The sequence below is a fragment of the Nomascus leucogenys genome, chromosome 5 (genome assembly GCF_006542625.1).
Source record: "Nomascus leucogenys isolate Asia chromosome 5, Asia_NLE_v1, whole genome shotgun sequence".
NCBI lineage: Eukaryota > Metazoa > Chordata > Mammalia > Primates > Hylobatidae > Nomascus > Nomascus leucogenys.
In genome coordinates this window covers 63,875,795-63,894,757 of record NC_044385.1, presented here as the reverse complement: position 1 = coordinate 63,894,757, position 18,963 = coordinate 63,875,795, and the positions used below count along the sequence as shown (strand labels likewise).

Here is an 18,963-nt window from a genome sequence, read left to right as displayed (position 1 = left end):
TGTTTGAGGAAGAAGGAAAATGATAGGAAATCCTACGATAACCATCATTAACATTTCATGATCATTCTTTCATGCACTGTTTTACATATGTGAACACATATCCGTCATACTAAATTTATTATGACTAGAACTATAGACACCTTTTTTTTTTTTTTTTTTTTTTTGACAGAGTCTCTATTGCCCAGGCTGGAGTGCAGTGGCACCATCTCGGCTTAATGCAATCTCCGCTTCCTGGGTTTAAGCAATTCTGCCTCAGCCTCCTCCCAAATAGCTGGGATAACAAGAATGAGCCACCATTCCTGGCTAGTTGTTTTTTTCTGTTCCCCCCCTGTAGAGACGAGGTTTCGCCATGTTGGCCAGGCTGGTCTCAAACGCCTGATATCAGGTGATCCACCCACCTCGGCCTCCCAAAGTTCTGGGATTACAGGCATGAGCCACCATGCCAGCCACTTTTTTTTCTTTAATCTCCCCACCTTATCACTGTTAGCTAGATGTATATATTTCTGTTTTTTATGAATGTGATGAAAGAGAGTTTTGTCAGCTAGGAACACTAGACCATATTATATACTTCTACATCTTACTTTCTCTTCGTCTACTTTCCAGTAAATTGTGGCAGTCCCTCTAAGCAGGAGCAGGCCTAACTATGTATATATCTCGTTGTGTGCTATATCACAATTAATTTAGTAATTTCCACAATGATGAGCATTCTCCGTTTTATGAAATTTTGCTGTTACAGACAGTGTACACTTTCCTTCCTCCTCTGCTCCCCTCCTGCCCCACACAAATCTTCTACAATTATCCTAAAGAGCTGATGCATTTGTTTCTGAGATATGATTCCAGAAAGGGTATTATTGGATCTTAAGAAAAAGTATATTTTTTATTTTTAAAGATACTAACAGATTTCTTTCCCAAGAAGTTTGAGGATCTTTTTGTGTTTGTTGACCATTTGCTTTTCTGTGAATTGCCTCATTGTTTATCTTTTTTAGTTTGTGAGTTTCTTGTTTATTACAGACAGTAAATCTTCATCATTTTTCCAAATTTTTCTCCAGAATTTTTATTTTTTATTTTCTACATGTTAAGTCTTCTATATGGAGGGATGTGTTTTTTAAGAAGAAAGAACTTTAATTACTAAATTAAATATAGTAAACTCACAGTGTGGCTTGTTAATTTAATTTCTGTGTAAATGGGTAGTTTTCAAATAATTAAATTCTATTAAAATACATAGAGGATTTCTAAGCTTATTTAATCTTTATTCAGAGGACCTTAAGATTTATTTTTTATTTTATTTTTTTTTTTTGAGATGGAGTTTCGCTCTGTCGCCCAAGCTGGAGTGCAGTGGTGCGATCTTGGCACATCGCACCTCTGCCTCCCAGATTCAAGTGATTTTCCTGCCTCAGCCTCCGAGTACCTGGGACTACAGGCCACCATGCCCAGCTAATTTTTGTACTTTTAGTAGAGACGGGGTTTCACCATGTTGGCCAGGTTGGTCTCGTTCTCTTGACCTCGTGATCCATCCGCCTTGGCCTCCCAAATTGCAAGGCTTACAGGCGTGAGCCACCACGCCTGGCCTCTTTATTTTTTAATAGCAGTGATGAGGTTGATCAGGCTATTTGAATCCTTCTTTCATTGGTTAATTTAGCAAACATTAAGTGCTGTTGTATGCTGGATGCTGGACGCTGGACATTGGAGTAGGCTTTGGAGATTGAGATAAGCATGTTGACAACTTACATTTACTGACTGTTTACTGCTTTCCACGCACTATACTACATGCTTGATGTGTCATTCAGTCCTCTCAACAACTTTACTGTAATTATCAGCATTTTTTTTATGAGGAATTAGAGTTACTTGCCCAAGTTACACAGCTCATAAATTTTGAATCTGGTGAGCAGTTTGAATTAAAAGCCATTACAATATGTTCCACTCAAAGAGTTGAAATACACAGACAAATAATATTTAAATAATGTTATGCTGATGGTGTATACAGACTTGGTAACACAGAATTGGGACTAATTAATTCTACCTAAGTATATACAATGAAAAAGTATAGGAATTTAGATGACATTGAGTTTTAAATTTTAAATTGAGTTTTGAAGTACATATAGAAATTTATTCAGCAAAAGGGTGAGAGAAGGACAATGGCAGTACAAGGGCACAGTTTACCAGGAACTATTTAGCCTGGCTGGAATGTATAATGTGAAGTGGAGAAAGCTTTGGGGTATTGAGGTTGGGGGCTGCGGTAAGTAAGAGTCATACCACAAAGGCCCCTATTCCTTGATAAAATGTTTAGATTTCATCTTTATCCAGGGAGAAACATGAAAAGGTTTTAAGTTTTTTTGTTTTTTTTTTTGAGATGGAGTCTCGCTCTGTCGCCCAGGTGGAGTGCAGTGGCGCAATCTCAGCTCACTGCAAGCTCCGCCTCCCGGGTTCACGCCATTCTCCTGCCTCAGCCTCCCAAGTAGCTGGGTCTACAGGCACCCGCCACTGTGCCCGGCTAATTTTTTGTATTTTTAGTAGAGACGGGGTTTCACCATTTTAGCCAGGATTGTCTCGATCTCCTGACCTTGTGATCCGCCCGCCTCAGCCTCCCAAAGTGCTGGGATTACAGACGTGAGCCACCATGCCTGGCCAGTTTTAAGTATTTTTAAAGATGATACTTGAAATTTTTTTTTCTTGGGCATAGGCATCTGAAAGCTGGAATATTTTCATTGAAACACAAATTATTGTGCAGAACTACTGATTGATAGCTTAAATTAATGGTGGGTTATTTTATATTATTATTAATGAAGCTTTATTCATATAACATTTAACAAAACAACTGATTTGAGAGACTTAGAAGTAGAATCTAGTAGCCCTCAAATTATGAATGTCTTTTATTCCCAATATTTATTTAATTTTATAAATTGTTAGGTATATTGTTGCACATAGTGTTTCTTGCTTTAGCTAGCTCTCCGAAACATTTGACCATATGTTTGTCATATTAGTGACAATACATGTCTGAACAAACATGCCAATAGTCTGAACATATCTAAAATACATGCTTTTCAACTCTCTGTTAGCTGTGTTTTATGAGATTTTCATTTTGCTTCTCAGGTACTAGTACCATAATTTCTGTTTAAATAGATATCTATCAAGTGCTGCTTTGCCCTACAAGGCATTTTTTATCCATGAGAAACAGGGCCTTTGAAATGTGGCTAGTCTGAAATGAGAAGTGTTCTGAGTGTAAAATATATACAAGATTTCAAAGAATTGGTATTTTTAAAATGTTAAATATTTTTATATTATATGTTGGGATTACATGTTTTGGATATATTGGGTTAAGTAAAATATTATACTTGTTTCTTTTTAACTTTTAAAATATGGCTACTAGAATAAAGTTAAATGTATAACATGTTACATTTTTATCATTCAATATTGCTCTTTACAGATGTTCCAAAATTATTTAGGGAACTCTAGTTCTGTCATGTATAGTCCCAAAGAAATCTAAGTAAAATGAGAGACCAGTAACTCTTAAAAAAGGAATTTATATTTTAAAAAAAGAAAGATACTTTTATTGGCCGGGCGCAGTGTCTCACGCCTGTAATCCCAGCACTTTGGGAGGCTGAGGTGGGCAAATCACAAGGTCAAGAGATGGAGACCATCCTGGCCAACATAGTGAAACCCCGTCTCTACTAAAAATACAAAAATTAGCCGGGCATGGTGGCACGTGCCTGTAATCTCAGCTACTTGGGAGGCTGAGGCAGGAGAATTGCTTGAACCCTGGAGGCGGAGGTTGCATGAGCCGGGATTGCGCCACTGCATTCCAGCCTGGCGACAGAGCAAGACTCTGTCTCAAAAAAAAAAAAAAAAAAAAAAAAAAACTTATGAATTCAAATCCCATAATTGAAGACTTTCTGTGATGATTTTTTTAAATTAAGAAATCTACTCTTCAGACAGGCCTATTCTATCACGGAGTTTTCTCTAGGATTAGTTACTGAAGTTGCTGCTCTTCTTTGCAGCTTCTCCTTTGCCTCTGTTCCTGAAACCACACACAGAATTTCTTCTGTAGATTCTCACTGGTTGCAAGGGCTTTGGTGCTAAGGCAACCATATATGTATAGATTAGATGTTTGTAAGTTGTGACTGCCTATGATGGAAAATAACAGCAACAATAATGTGGCATTGCTTCCCATACTACCACAATGAGTAATAAAACATATTGTAATTAATTCTGTAACAAGAGCAGCAGATCATTTATCCTGGATTGCCTGGAGAAACCTTTTCAGGAGGATTAAGTGTTGGCACTTCATTTAGGAACTGCTTTTAGTAAAGCTGAGTTGGGAACTTAGTTTTTGGTTTATTATTGCTAAGGTTCTGAATGTTACATAGAAATTTTCTCTTTGTACTAGATTTACAGATGAAAATAATTATTTCAGAATCATTTCCCTCATTTTTTATTACACATGTTGCTTTATGATAAAAGCAAAAAATATAAATTGCTATTCTAAACTTAGGGATTTTACTTTAGTGATTGTTTTATGTAATACCCAACTAAGTTTATATATTTAGAAATCCAGGAACGATACAAAAGTTTATAGTCCCGTTAAATAGCTGGAATCATGATGTTATATTTTAAGCAATCACTGCTGTTCTCATTCATAACAATGAGGATCTCCAGGTAGTTTAGGAAATGCTATTTTTAGAACATCGACTCTTTGACTAACCCAAAAGCAGGGGAGAAACCTAGCATTGTCACTTTCTTGACTTTCCAGGCTTTTATCAGTTGGTCTATCATTGTATTTGAAAGACATTAATTAGGAGTTTTTGTGCTACTATTTTAGAATTTTGCTGACTAATATTCCTTTGACTAGTTTGAATAACATTGGATCAACTCAGATGACGGCATTCTTGTTTTTTTTTTTTTTTTTTTTGGGACGGAGTCTTGCTCTGTCACCCAGGCTGGAGTGCAGTGGCGCAGTCTCGGCTCACTGCAAGCTCCGCCTCCCGGGTTCATGCCATTCTCCTGCCTCAGCCTCTCCGAGTAGCTGGGACTACAGGCGCCCGCCACCACGCCCGGCTAATTTTTTTGTATTTTTTTTTAGTAGAGACGGGGTTTCACCATGGTCTCGATCTCCTGACCTCGTGATCCGCCCGCCTCGGCCTCCCTAAGTGCTGGGATTACAAGCGTGAGCCACCGCGCCCAGCCGGCATTCTTGTTTTGATTAGTGTATACATGGTGTACATTTTTTCTTTCTTTTACTTTTCACTTATCTGTTCTTTTATTTAAAATAGGCTTTTTGTAGACAGCATATTGTTGAACCTTGCCTTTAAAAAAATTGAATCCAACAATATCTGTCTCTCTCTTTTTTTTTTTTTCCTTGAGACTGGGTCTCGCTCTGTCCCAGGCTAGAGTGCAGTGGTGTGATCTCATGTCTCACTGCAGCTTTGACCTCCCAGGCTCAAGTGATTCTCCTGCCTCAGCCCGTGAAGTAGCTGGAGCTACAGGCACATGCCACCACGCCTGTCTAATTTTTGTATTTTTTGTAGAGATGGGGTTTCACCATCTTGCCCAGGCTGGTCTTGAACTCCTGAGCTCAAGCTGTCTGCTTGCCTTGGCCTCCCAAAGTGCTGAGATGACAGGCGTGAGCCACCGCTTCCACCCCAGTATCTGTCTTTTAATTGCTGTTTAGACCAGGGACCAACAGACTTTTCATTTAAATAAAGGACCAAATGGTACATGGTTACAGGTCATGCTTGTCTGTCGTGCAGACATTCAACTATGCCGTCACAACATGAAAGCTGCTGTACAGTATGCAAATGAACCAGTATGTCTGTATTCCAAGAACACTTTATGAAAATAGGCATGGGCCAGATATGGCTCCAGGACTCTAGTTTGCTAACCTTGGCTTAGACCTTTTACATGTAACATGATCACTGCTGTCATTGAATTAAAATCTATTATCCTTCTGGTTGTTTTGTATTCTTTCTGTTCTTTGTTTTTTCATCTTTTTCTGCCTTCCTTTTAATTAATATGTTTTGTGATTCTACTTTATTTCCACTATTGGTTTATTATTTGTAACCTTAAGGTAACAAGTTTTACTTGTTACCTTAGGTTTACAATCCGCATCTTTAATTAACATGTCTACATTCAAATAATATTACTTCACATGTAGTTTAAGAGCCTTAGAACAGTGTACTCCCAATTCTTGCCTTCCATTCTTGTGCTGTTATCATATAATTTTATGTTATTTTCTCTTTAAGTCCCACTAATGTTTATACTTTAAATGATTCTGTAATTACCCGCACTGTTAAGATTTTTCTAGGTTTGTGACAGTAAGTTACAAGATTCATAAATTTGCACTGTTTTACAGGTGGAGAATTAGGAATATAGAGACAATAAGAAAAAAGCATTAGCCTGACAAAGTCAGAGTGCTAGAAGAGAGCTTTCAATAGCTACAGATAACATTTTATCGCATCCTTACCACTCAGTGTTTTTCTTTAGTCATTACCTTAATTACTCTTACTTTATAAGAAAAAAAAAACTAAAAAGAAAAAAACTTTTAAGATTTACATTTTTCTTGCGCTATGTAATAAACACTAGAGTCAAATATTCTGGTTTTTTTTTTTTTTTGTAAGACAGACTGAAGATTGTCATCCAGTTTTTACATTCTTGATTCTGTGTTGTGTATTTCAGCTTTGAGTGTTTCAAGCAACAGATTTGTTGATAATTTATGATTCTTTATAATTTCTAGGTGCATACATAAAATCAGTCATGTTTTAGTATGCATTTCAAAGACATAAAGCTTTTTTTTTTCTTAAGAAATACGGAGTGTAATATGTTTACTGTAATTAGCTGATTTTCTTTCAAGAAAGTTTGTGGGGCTTTTTTTTTTTTTTTTAGTACTTGTGTGGAAGTAATCGAAAAGACAACATATTTATTGATCCTGGATACCAAACATTTGAGCAAGAATTGAATAAAATACTGCGAAGCTGGCAACCAAGCATACTTCCAGATGGTAATGCTATTTTAAATAAAGGTGTTGCTCCCTTGATATTAGGATTGTTATTTTTACAGAGGATGTTTGAAAATATTATAATTAAGTCACTTAAATTAGATAACATTTCGTGAGCACTTACTCTTGAGCTCATCTGCCTTTCATCTCTTGTTGAATTAGAAACAAATGTGGTCAATAACTAGTGTTTATGAAGAACTTTGTAAGAAATTTAATCTACTTTCTCTGGAGTATGAGACTGGATGTTCATGTCTTAAGCCTTCCAGTGGAGCTTCTGATGTAAATTTCTCTTAAACCACTGTTTTCAATATGTGAAGAAAATGTGTATGTATGTGGAGTCACCAGTTTTTTTCAGGAATTTAAATTCCTGAATTTTAGTTTTAAAAGGATTTACATTGTTTTCTGACCACTGTTTGCTTGTCCTACTGAAGAACAGAAGCAAACATCCAGTCCCTTATTCCATAGACAATAGTTCCATAGTAGCCTCTGTATTGTTAAAGAGCTGCATAGGTAATTCTAAAATTATTCTAGTTGATCTAATATGAAAGGAGAATTGGTATAGATTTGTCCTTAAATTAACTGTGTCTACTTCTAGATGGTAAATGAAAACTTTTATTTATTATAATTCTTTTAAAATAGTTCTCTCTATTTAAGGGTCAATATTCTCTCGAGTTGAAGAAGACTATCTCTGGAGGATAAAACAACTAGGATCACACTCTCCAGTAGCTCTTCTGAATACACTGTTCTACTTTAACACTAAGTATTTTGGCCTGAAAACAGTGGAACAACACTTAAGACTTTCCTTTGGCACTGTGTTTAGGCATTGGAAAAAAAATCCTTTAACGATGGAAAACAAAGCGTGTCTTCGATACCAAGTGTCTTCCTTATGTGGAACAGATAATGAAGGTAGTGTAACAGATTTCTAATTTTATTTTTATTTTTAAATTTTTTTTGAGACGACAGAGTTTCGTTCTTGTTGCCCAGGCTGGAGTGCAGTGGTGCAGTCTCAGCTCACCACAACCTCCACCTCCTGGGTTCAAGCAATTTTCCTCCTTCAGCCTCCTGAGTGGCTGGGATTACAGGCAGGTGCCACCGCGCCTGGCTAACTTTGTATTTTTAGTAGAGACAGGGTTTCTCCATGTTGGTGAGGCTGGTCTTGAACTCTCGATCTCAGGTGATCTGCCCACCTCGGCCTCCCAAAGTGCTGGGATTACAGGCGCGAGCCACCACACCTGGCCCAGATTTCTATTTTGAGATTGTCTATGGTAGGGATATCCAAACAAAAGACCGCCTGGGTCACTTGTTAAGAACCTAAGGACTGTCAGTTTTATAAAATAAGACAACCTATGTCTTCTTAAGATGTCTCAGTTCCTTTTGTTTGAAAAATTGTACATTACCAGGAGCCATAACTTAAAACTCCAAGGGGCACCTGGTCCTATTCTTTGGTATAACAGACACTAGGAGTGATGTTTATATCTTTCTTCAAGATTAGTTTAGGAGGTTTATTTCACTTTTATTTTTTAAGATAAAATTACTACTGGAAAAAGAAAACATGAAGATGATGAGCCAGTATTTGAACAAATTGAAAACACAGCCAATCCTTCCAGATGTCCTGTGAAAATGTTTGAATGCTACTTGTCTAAAAGGTGAGTGTTAATGATACTTAACTTTTAAAAATGGTGGTAGAAGTTGGCTGGTTTAAATTTAACATTACTAAGAAGTGACTTTTTTAAATGGATTCTTTCTCAGATTTCTTCTCTCTTCAGTTATACCCAAGTTCATTCAGTTATAGTGTTTTATTTTGAAATACCCAGCTTATACATCATACTTAGAGTTTAAGCATATGTTAAGAAATCACTCTCTACTAATGAAATTTCTACTGCTGTCATTTTCTTTTGGAGATGGGGTCTTGCTCTCTCACCCAGGCTGGAGTACAGTGGCACATGATCGTGGCTCACTGCAACCTCAGACTCCTGGGCTTAAGTGATCCTCCCACCTCTGCCTCCTGAGTATCTGGGACTGCAGGCGTGTGCCTCCATAGCTGGCTAATTTTTGTATTTTTTGTAGAGACAGGGTCTCACTGTGTTGCCCAGGCTGGTCTTAAACGCCTGACTTCAAGCGATCCTCGTGCCTCAGCCTCCCAAAGTGCTGGTATTACAGGCATGAGCCATTGCGCCTGTCACTGTCTTTTAAATTACAGCAATTCCAATGACAGCAAAGCAAGGAACACAAACTTTTTCTTAAACGGTCAGATGGTAAATATTTTAGGCTTTTTGGGCTATAGAATCACTATTGTAACTAGTCAGTTCTCTTCTAAGTAGAAAGCAGCCATATACTATGTATAAACTCATGGCATGTGGCTGTGTTATAATAAAACTTCACATAAGCAGGTGGCTGGCTGTAGTTTGCCAATGCCCGGTGTAAAGGTATGCTCAAAGGTAGTATAGATAGGTGGAAATGTAAGTGAAGTATTTACATTTAAGAGAAAACAGTCGGCCGGGCGTGGTGGCTCACGCTTGTAATCCCAGCACTTTGGGAGGCCGAGGCGGGCGGATCACGAGGTCAGGAGATCGAGACCATGGTGAAACCCCGTCTCTACTAAAAATACAAAAAATTAGCCGGGCGTGGTGGCGGGCGCCTGTAGTCCCAGCTACTCGGAGAGGCTGAGGCAGGAGAATGGCGTGAACCTGGGAGGCGGAGCTTGCAGTGAGTCGAGACTGCGCCACTGCACTCCAGCCTGGGCGACAGAGCGAGACTCCGTCTCAAAAAAAAAAAAAAAAAGAGAAAACAGTCAAGCAGGTATGAAAAATGGAATCATGTTCTGGAATTTTTTTTCCCCCAATCTCAGACCAACAGGCATTTAAAAAAGTTTAAGCCAATAAAACGTTTAGAGACCATAGATTATTTGTTTTAAAACTGTTGTTTTAAGTAAGCACTCTCTAATTCTCAGAAGGTCAGCATGAATTCAAAATGTACTTCCCTGTTTAAACAAATTTATAAATCACAGGTCCCCAGGATGGCCCTCAAGAACTTTTAAAAACAATAGTATCATATTTAGGATGATAGTAGTACAAGTTGAATACCCCTTATCCAAAATGCTTCTGACCAGAAGTGTTTTAGATTTCAGATTTTTTCGGATTTTGGAATATTTGCATATACATTATAAGATGTCTTAGGGCTGGGACCCAACTCTAAACATGAAATTCATTTATATTTCATATACACCTTATACATGTAGCCTGAAGATAATTTTATTTATGCATAGCCTGAAGGTGATTTTATTTTCCCCTTGGGGATGCTGAATAACCTGTGTGTTGTGTGCCTGTGTTTTGGCTGCGAACTCCTCACATGAGGTCAGGTGTGGAACTTTCCACTTTTGGTGTCGTTTTGGCAAAGAGTTTCAGATTTTGGATTTTTGAATTAGGGATGCTCAGCCTGTATTTCTCACCATGGTTTAGGGTAGTCCTATTTGGCTGCAATAGTGTCAGGGTCTTCAGTTGTTAGTAACTATTTGTTAGGTGGAAATTCCTATCTCACTATTATCTTGTTGGTATTTTAAAAATTAAGTTTCTATTATGTAATGCTGTAAGAATTTTTTAATTTTATGTGCTGCCATACATATTTCATCAATTCTAAGACATTTTCACATTTCACTATTTCTGAAACTGGGATGCACAGTTTAAATTGTTGCATCTTGAAATAATAATTGGCAGTGTTTTACTTGCTTAATGGTAGCAATAAAATAATGAGTGATGTGTCTATTGATAGTGTCTTGGATTTAGTGAAGTAGAGTTAAAATTGTGGGAAATAATCTCTGTCGCAGAAAATAACTTTGAGAATATTTTAATGACAGAATAATGGAGACAGTGGGGCATAGGGTCTGGTCATATAACGTGATTAATGGGGTCTGAATTATTCTTGAAAAAAAGAAAAGAAAGTTGTGGAAATTTTGTGTGTATTTTGTGAAATTGACTTTTTCTCTCTTTCTTCCCGCCTCCAAAGTCCACAGAATCTTAATCAGAGGATGGATGTTTTTTATTTGCAACCAGAATGCTCTAGTTCTACAGATAGCCCTGTCTGGTATACGTCTACTTCACTGGACCGAAACACCTTGGAAAATATGCTTGTACGGGTTCTTCTAGTAAAAGATATTTATGATAAAGACAATTATGAACTGGATGAAGACACAGACTAAAAAGGAACGTTGCAGAAGCAATCGGGATAAAACAGCATTAGATAGTCATGCTGCTAGATCTTTATTATGGAAAACATTTCAAGTTTACTCCTTCTGTTTTGAGTTTTGTAGCAGTGTACCCACGCTGGGTATTACCATGTAAATAATCTGTGAGTGAAAGTTGCCATTATTCTATGTAGTGGTTTTAGGATACTTAACAAATACATTCAAATTCTTTTTTTATTATTATTTATTTGATTAGGTATGTTTGTAACTTTTTACATTACAGAATATGAATGAGAATGTGCCATGTATAATTTTTTTCTTGTAGTAAGAAACATCCATATTGCACAACTCTACTGTTGCAAAGCTTCCCTGGAAGGGGGCTCTTTTACTGGGTTCTTAACCAGATGGTTGTGTATGGGTAGCACTACTAAAAGTTTAGAACTTGCAGTGTCTTTTGGAATTTTTAAAATAAACTGTAAACTAATAGGCTGGGGTTTTTGTTTTGTTTTGGGGTTTTTGTTTTGTTTCACATTTTAGTTACTGAAGCCTTACAAGGTTATGTAGAGGGATACCATCTTCTGTACCAAAAATAGACAAGAGAATGCTGTCAATATTGGTGTACTGTAATGTGAATCTATACTGGTGAAAACAGTTTTTTGTTCCCCTTATTAAAACCTTAGTGTCCTTTTCTCATTTGTGGCTTTCTGCATCACCCAATCAATAAAAAAACAAATATATATATGTATATATATGTATGTATGTGTGTGTGTGTATATATATATATATATATATAAAAATGATTGTAAGTTGAAAACAAGATCATCAAGACATTTCCTTTGTAAAAATGTCTGGTGAAAGTATAAAATTCTGTTTTCTTTTATGCCAGCCATAAGTATCTGAAATCCTCTTCATTTATAGAGGTTTGATTTTTATTTCTTTTTTTCCCTCTTAAGGATACAGATCATGCTGCAATGTTACCTGTGTAGTACTCTAAAACTTAGCAATTTTATCAGAATTCTTGTGCCTGTTTACATTGGATAAAATTGTTTTTAGAAATTCCACTCCTGAAATAGTTACAGAAAGTCAAGCTATGTTAATTAAGATAGGATCACATTTTATTATGAAGATTACCAGTGTAGTAATTCTGATATTGCAAATGATTGAGGAACAAAGAAAGAAACTAATAGAGAAAGTCAATCTCAGAGGAAATCCCATTTGATGTTAGATTGTTTGGCTTTTTAAATTACTTCTTATAGAAGATTGCATTAAAAAAAAACTTTGTGCTTCTGCATAGCAATTTATCCATTCAGACCTTTTCTTTTAGAATAAGGAAACAAAATCTACTTTCTAAAGACTGAACAAAGTGCTAGCTGCAAATTATCTTGAAATCATTTGGCTGTTTTCTAGCATGTGTGTGATCATGTTTTCTTCTGATTCCTGAATGACCATGGTAGCATTAGTGTTTAGAAATTGTTCAGGGGAAAATTGAGCTATTTTTCTTAGTGACTAGCAATTGCTACACATCCTTAGACACTCCTCTCTCCCATAGGATAAATGTTACAGCACACAAAAGAAATTTTCTCAATTCTGATTTGGAAAATTTCACAGGTGTCATTATTGTATATCTAAGCAATAATTATCTGAATGTTTTGGCATAAAAATTACTTTATAATGTTCTAACTTGTTTTGTAAGTTTGAATGACTTTTCAGTCCCTTGATTTTATATTGTTGAGTGATAATCAGACTGATAGTAGCAAATCTGATATTACATTACTAAAATAGATTGCTGATTGTCTGTTTAACAAAGACAAGTGGGTAACATTTAAAATATATAATACAAAAATTTCCTCTAACTTACCTTTTTCCAGAACTACTTCTTTAAGCACTTTTCCTATTAATGCCTGTTGTTGATTAAAAGGTGGTTAATTCTAACCATCTTTTAGTCTTCAAAGTGGTGCTATATTCCATCAAGAGCAATAAAGTTTTTCCCAGGTGTCACTTATTGTATATGTTACCAAATACCATAAATTTCTGCCATAGTACTACTATCAAGCACCTTGTCTTGCTATTTACAGTTTCTTCATTTGTACATTTTTAGCTTTTCTAAGTGGAAATGTCTACATAATTTTGATCTTGACATGATTGAGGATTTAGAGCTCTTGTCTTTGTCTTGATTGCAATCCAACGATAGATTAACTTGATTCTCAGGGGGAAAAGAAAAAGAAAAACTTATTTTATGAGAATTGTTTGTTCTGTGAAACTCACTTCACCTAGAACACATTTCATTGATTCTTGGATCTTAGTTTATGTGGTCATAGTTGACTGCTGAGAAAAGGACAATGAAATGATAGCAATTTCCTTTTGCTTCTAGGTGATCTCTGACTATAGATAGCATCCTGTAAATACAACTTTATTGTCTTGAAATGTTTATTGAAGATGCTATATTTTTCTGTTCTGTTTTCTGAAGCTTTTGCCATTTAAAATGATCCAGTGAAAAATATTTATCCACATTGAAGAAAGTGGATTTCCCATGCAAATTGAATCTTCATTAACACATTTTAAAAGGCTTTACTGTATTAGGTAACATAGATATTAAAGGATTTTTCTAGGCAAGAAGCTCAACTTTTTTTTTCCATAAAAATAATTTTTGCTTAAATAGTAACTCATGGTTTTCTTTTATTAAATGGGGTTGTTGTCAGTATGTTAAACATTAAAGTAGGAGGAGGATGCATATTGTACTATGCATTCAAATTTATCACTGTTTTTTCTGACAGACTTTCCCTTTGTCCTTTCTAGTTATGACTTGGGAATGGGGTAACTTCTTTATGCATAGTATTAAGGGTTATAGTATGAAGAAATCATAAAATTGCAAGTTTTGGTTTGCATTACTCTAATGTGGGTTCATTTAATCTGAGATCTTAAATATCTTGCAGCCTTAAATCACTACAAACATTTGCATTTTTATTATGCCAGTTATTTCCAAAATGTATTGTTATACATGTCACTTATGTTTTTAAGCTAATATTGACTGTAGGATAATCTCATTGTTCCCCTCAAAATAGTCATGAAAGTGTACATGAAAATATTTTTAAAGAATAAATTTCTTTAAATTACATACTTTTGGATTTCCCCCTTAATAAGCCCCTTACTCATTTTTATAGAATATTTTGAATTTCATTTCTTCCATTCTACTGTGTCCTGAGGATTATATCAATTTAGAAGTTGATGTCCAGAACAGGTTATCTGTATCAGTTTGGATCTCAGAATAGAAACAACCTAAAGTGCTGTCCCAATTTGTACTTTTTTTCTTTACTCGGAAGTTAGATGTCAGAGGGACACCTCAAATAAGTGACTGTGATCCCCTGCCTTGTAATGAAGTGGAAAAGAGAGGGTCCCTAAAATCTGGGCAAGTGATGTCCTAATTAATTACTGAGTTAAAACAAGTTCATGAATTTAGGCCTTTTGGTAAAGAAAGAGAATGTAAGATTTAACCAGTAAATACTAAGAATAGAACCAAAGAGAGGGCCACAGACCATTAGTTGTTAAGAGGTATCAATCTTAACAGCATATTTTCTGTTGTGCAATGAAAAGAACAATTGTAGCTCTTTTGGGGATCTTAGGTCTTTTATTCTTTCTGGATGGCTTACACTGAATCCTTGTGATTTATTTAAAGACACATTTTTCCTGGAGAGGAGAAAGATCTCTAAAATAGCCTTAACACTGAGAACATGCTAGGCCTAATTTTAAAAGCCCAATTCAGATAACTCCTCAGAAGTAAATGCAGCACAGTAAAATTCATTATCACAACACTTAATATTTGTTATATGTTTCCTCTGTGCTAAAAGGCTGCTGCTAACCATGGTAGGGAGGAAGAGAAAGTAAAACAAGACATTAGTGTTCAAAAACTTACATCTGTGGGGGGTAAACAAGACATATAGTACATTCAACTCCTAGGGAACTTAGAATATTTATGGTAGGATAGAAAGAGATGATTGTGGACACACAGAAGTACCCCAAAAGGCCATTATGGTCTAGAATAGGTTTCATACAGAGGATTACTACCACCTGTGATTATATGGTATATAAAACATGAGATTCTGTAACCTGGACGTTGCTTTTAGCTCTGTTGGAAATGGTCAGTAGAGCAATTTCTGAATATTTTGATGGTACGGTGTTGATGGCATCAGTCCTTATCTGTGGCTTTCAGCCCAACTTAATACAAGAGGAGTTAAAAATAGCACCCAAAAGGGGTAGCTAGAGCACCCTCACCATGCACTAAAGATAAATCTAAAAGGTGTTCAAATACATTGAATCAAGATGAGTAATCCAACTTCTAGGTTATGTAGGATGGATGGAGCACACAAATGTCTTGCAAACATTGTAGAGGTTTTTTTAAACTTCACTAAGGGTTTTTTTTTTAATAATAATTACTTTTGAAAATAAAATCTCAACTATTTTCCAAGTTATGAGTGTGCTGCTCTTAACCTTATAAGCAAGATGAAATCTTCCCATTGTGATTACATATTTGTAGTTCTATATCGACATCAGCAGATGGCAATAGTATACAAATAGTATACAGCATGAGGCTTCCATTGCTTTTATTTCTTTGTTTATAAAAATACTATAATCCTTTATCTGAAACCCTTAGGGTTTTAGAATTCAGAATTTTCTCCTTTTCAGAGATAACATATATAATGTAGATTACATAACACCCTCAATGGGGCCTGGGGCAACACCCCATAATCAAACGTTAGTATTTCTGTGGTTATGAATGAGACGTTCATAGTAACTGGAATTAACTATGTAAGGCAGTAAGCTGTCTGCCTTACATAGTTTAGGTCAAGTTTTCTCACAAACTTATGGAAAAACTAGGTTTTTAGAAATTTTTTGGATCCCAGAATTGGTGATGAGGGATTGCTGACCTCTATAAGGAAACTGGTGTCAGGTCTAGAATTTTCCTTCTAATGAAATACGTAGTCATTTTTCCCCCTTTTTAAATTGCTTAGCTTTGGTAGAGGTAACTGAAGGCTTTCTTCTTTAGAATTCGTGTATTAAGAAAAATGCATGAAATTGTTAGAACAGGCATAAATACAAATGGCAATTGTAGAGCCATTACAGAATTTTGAAACACTTAACAATTGCTTTCTTTTACTTTTCATCTTGCCTCAATACTTGTAGCATTACAAGTATTCTACGTAAATAAACGTTTACGAAGTGCTGCAGTCATGTCATGGAGCCAGTCATTTATTCATTCAACAAATACTCAGATTATTCTTCCACACACTAATTATTCCAGGTGCTGGGAACACAGAATTAAGACCCAGCCCTTCCTCTCAAGGACTTCGCGTAGTTTGGGAGAAATGGGAATGGGCTGGAATGTCAGAATAAGATGGGCACTTAGGCCTTATTGAGCATGATCACACTTGTATTTTGAAGTAAAATACCCGGATCAAGTAATTTACCAAGAAGCTACTTTTTGTGACACAGCTCCGTCTCCTGACTGCGGTTCCAGACTTCACCATTACACCAGTCTATTCCCATTCTGGAAAAGGAGAGGTACCAGCTTTTAGGGTGCAGAGATTAGCAAATTGAAAAATAGCAGTGAACCTGACGGAAGGCTCCCGATCTTTAGAGGTTATCAATCAGTGTTTGTTCATTCCATTTTTAACCAGTCACCTTGCTGTAAGAGCAGAACGTAATTGGCTGGAATGTAATGTAGGGAATTTTTCCCTGTTGGATCCCAAGCACCTAGAGATGTTCCTAGCACCTATTAGGTGTTAATAAATGTTTGTTGAATGAATCAATGATTACAAGTACTTTTAAGAATTTTGAAAATAAAGGAACCATTGGAAATAAGGACCTGCGATCAAGGAAGAAATACCTGTTTTTTGGTGTGCCTTTGAGCACTTCCCTTGCGTTTGTGTGTGGGCGTGTGTCTTATCGCTTGAGTTCCTGTAACCTTCCATTTGTGAGAGCCAAGGCGATGAAGATGTAGGACTTGGTTTGTAGTACTGCTCAAAATAGTAACACTTAAAAATCACTTGTGAATTTTGTTAAACTGGAGGTTTCTGGTCTGCCCACTGGAGATGGGTTTAGTAAGTCTGGGTGCAAGTCTCCCAGAGAGTTGCATTTTAAACACCTTGGCTGAAAACCCAAAGACCTACAGTCTAAAAAGTGGCCCACCTATATTTTTAAAAATTAAATAGAATTGCATGGAATAGAACATAATAAAGGCATTTTCTTCATGCACTTTATACTTGTGTGCATTGGGTGGCAAATGTAAAACACTTTCATGGTTTTCAAAGTGTGAAAGCCTTCCCCTAGGAGACTTAACTAAGAGCAACTCCACACTACATACAGGAGGATTTGGTGTTAGTCTGCACCTCCCATTTTGTTTTCAGATGTCAACGTTTATCTACACTGAACTCCAGAAAGTTGTGAACTGTGGGGACATTTGCTTTTCATTTTGCTGTAATAGGTAAGTGGCTAGTCAAAGGTGGTGTGGTGTAGTATTTCAAACATCTGTTTCTCTACTTGTTTGCCCTAAGTTTGAGGCAAGATTTTTTTTTTCTTAGAGTTGCTGTGAGAATAAAAGCAATAGTTCTTGGAGTGCATTTCTGTGTGCCAACCCATGATGTATTGTTGGCATTATTATCCCCAGTTTAAAGATGAGCGAATGCCTAAGGTCACACAACTAGGAAGTGGCAGAGCTGTGATCCACGTTAGGTCTTTGTGTCTAAAAGCCCACGTGTGCTCCTAAACTACTTGGCCATTCATTTCTGTGACAGACTGAAATAGGTAGTCCTTCCAGGCTACCCCAATCATCCACGAACCTCTTCTCAACTGGTAGAGCAAATGTTTAGTAAGCATATGCCGAGACAAAAATAATAGGTGAGCCTGCAGCAAAATTGTGGAAGATAGCAGATGGATACATGGAAAGGAACTTAGCAGAGCCAGTCCCAGCCGTGCTCTGTACACTTGCCCTGCTTGCCCCAACTGCACGTCGGCAGCTGAGTGCTGAGAGGAATCCACTTGGCAGCTGGATTGCTATCCCATGCCTTTCCGGCCACACATGAACACTTTTCCATTCTTTACACTCGGGTTGGTCAGCTTCTTCTGTAAAGGCCCAGAGAGTCAGTATTTTAGGCCTTGCACACCAAGAGGCAGCATTGAGGATATTCTGTAAGTACTTAAAAGAGAGGCATGTCCATATTATTTTTTAACTGACAAAATTTGAAATAATTGAGTGCAATTTTTCTTAATGGAGTCTACTAATGAGAGGGATAGAATGCTTTTTAGGGGACAGTTTCACTTAATTGGAGTTCAAAGAAAGTAGTTGGCTGTGATCAAAATTGATTGCAAATGTTCATCTGTTAGGTTTTAATGTATTTCATCTTTGAAAATGTCTTTTCAGGCCAGGCGCGGTGGCTCACGCCTGTAATCCCTGCATTTTGGGAGGCCGAGGCGGGCGGATCACGAGGTCAGAGCGAGACTCCGTATCAAAAAAAAAAAAAAAAAAAAAAAAGTCTTTTCAAGCAGGTAGATACTGCCAAATACCGATATCAGTCCATGTGCGTATGATTTTAGTCAAACATATTCATCACTTGGAAAGCATTTGTACAATTCTACTAGATTGTTCTCTTGATATTTACCTTTCGGCATATTACTGTGTTGCAGATTAATCACTTTCAGTTAAAGGTTAGATGTGATCTCCTCAGTTTCACAATTAAATGGATTTTGTAGTACAGAAATTTCCTTCACACTTGTATTGAGCTCTGAAAAACACTGCTGGAAC

General features: G+C 36.6%; 1 protein-coding gene across 5 annotated transcripts in view; it reads left to right on the top strand.

Annotated features, from left to right (window-relative positions):
• ZMYM2 (zinc finger MYM-type containing 2) overlaps positions 1-17,023 on the top strand; it is a 134,349-nt gene extending 117,326 nt beyond the window's left edge. For 3 of the 5 annotated variants that reach the window (XM_030813280.1, XM_030813278.1, XM_030813281.1), the window contains 4 exons: positions 6,877-6,991; positions 7,643-7,894; positions 8,514-8,634; positions 10,991-14,285. In XM_030813280.1, the coding sequence (XP_030669140.1) occupies positions 6,877-6,991; positions 7,643-7,894; positions 8,514-8,634; positions 10,991-11,183 (681 nt within the window). In that variant the 3' untranslated portion in view covers positions 11,184-14,285. Of the gene's footprint in view, positions 1-6,876; positions 6,992-7,642; positions 7,895-8,513; positions 8,635-10,990 lie in introns of all 5 variants that reach the window. The other 2 variants (XM_030813277.1, XM_030813279.1) reach the window with 2 other exon arrangements.
• Positions 17,024-18,963: the final 1,940 nt, after the last annotated feature.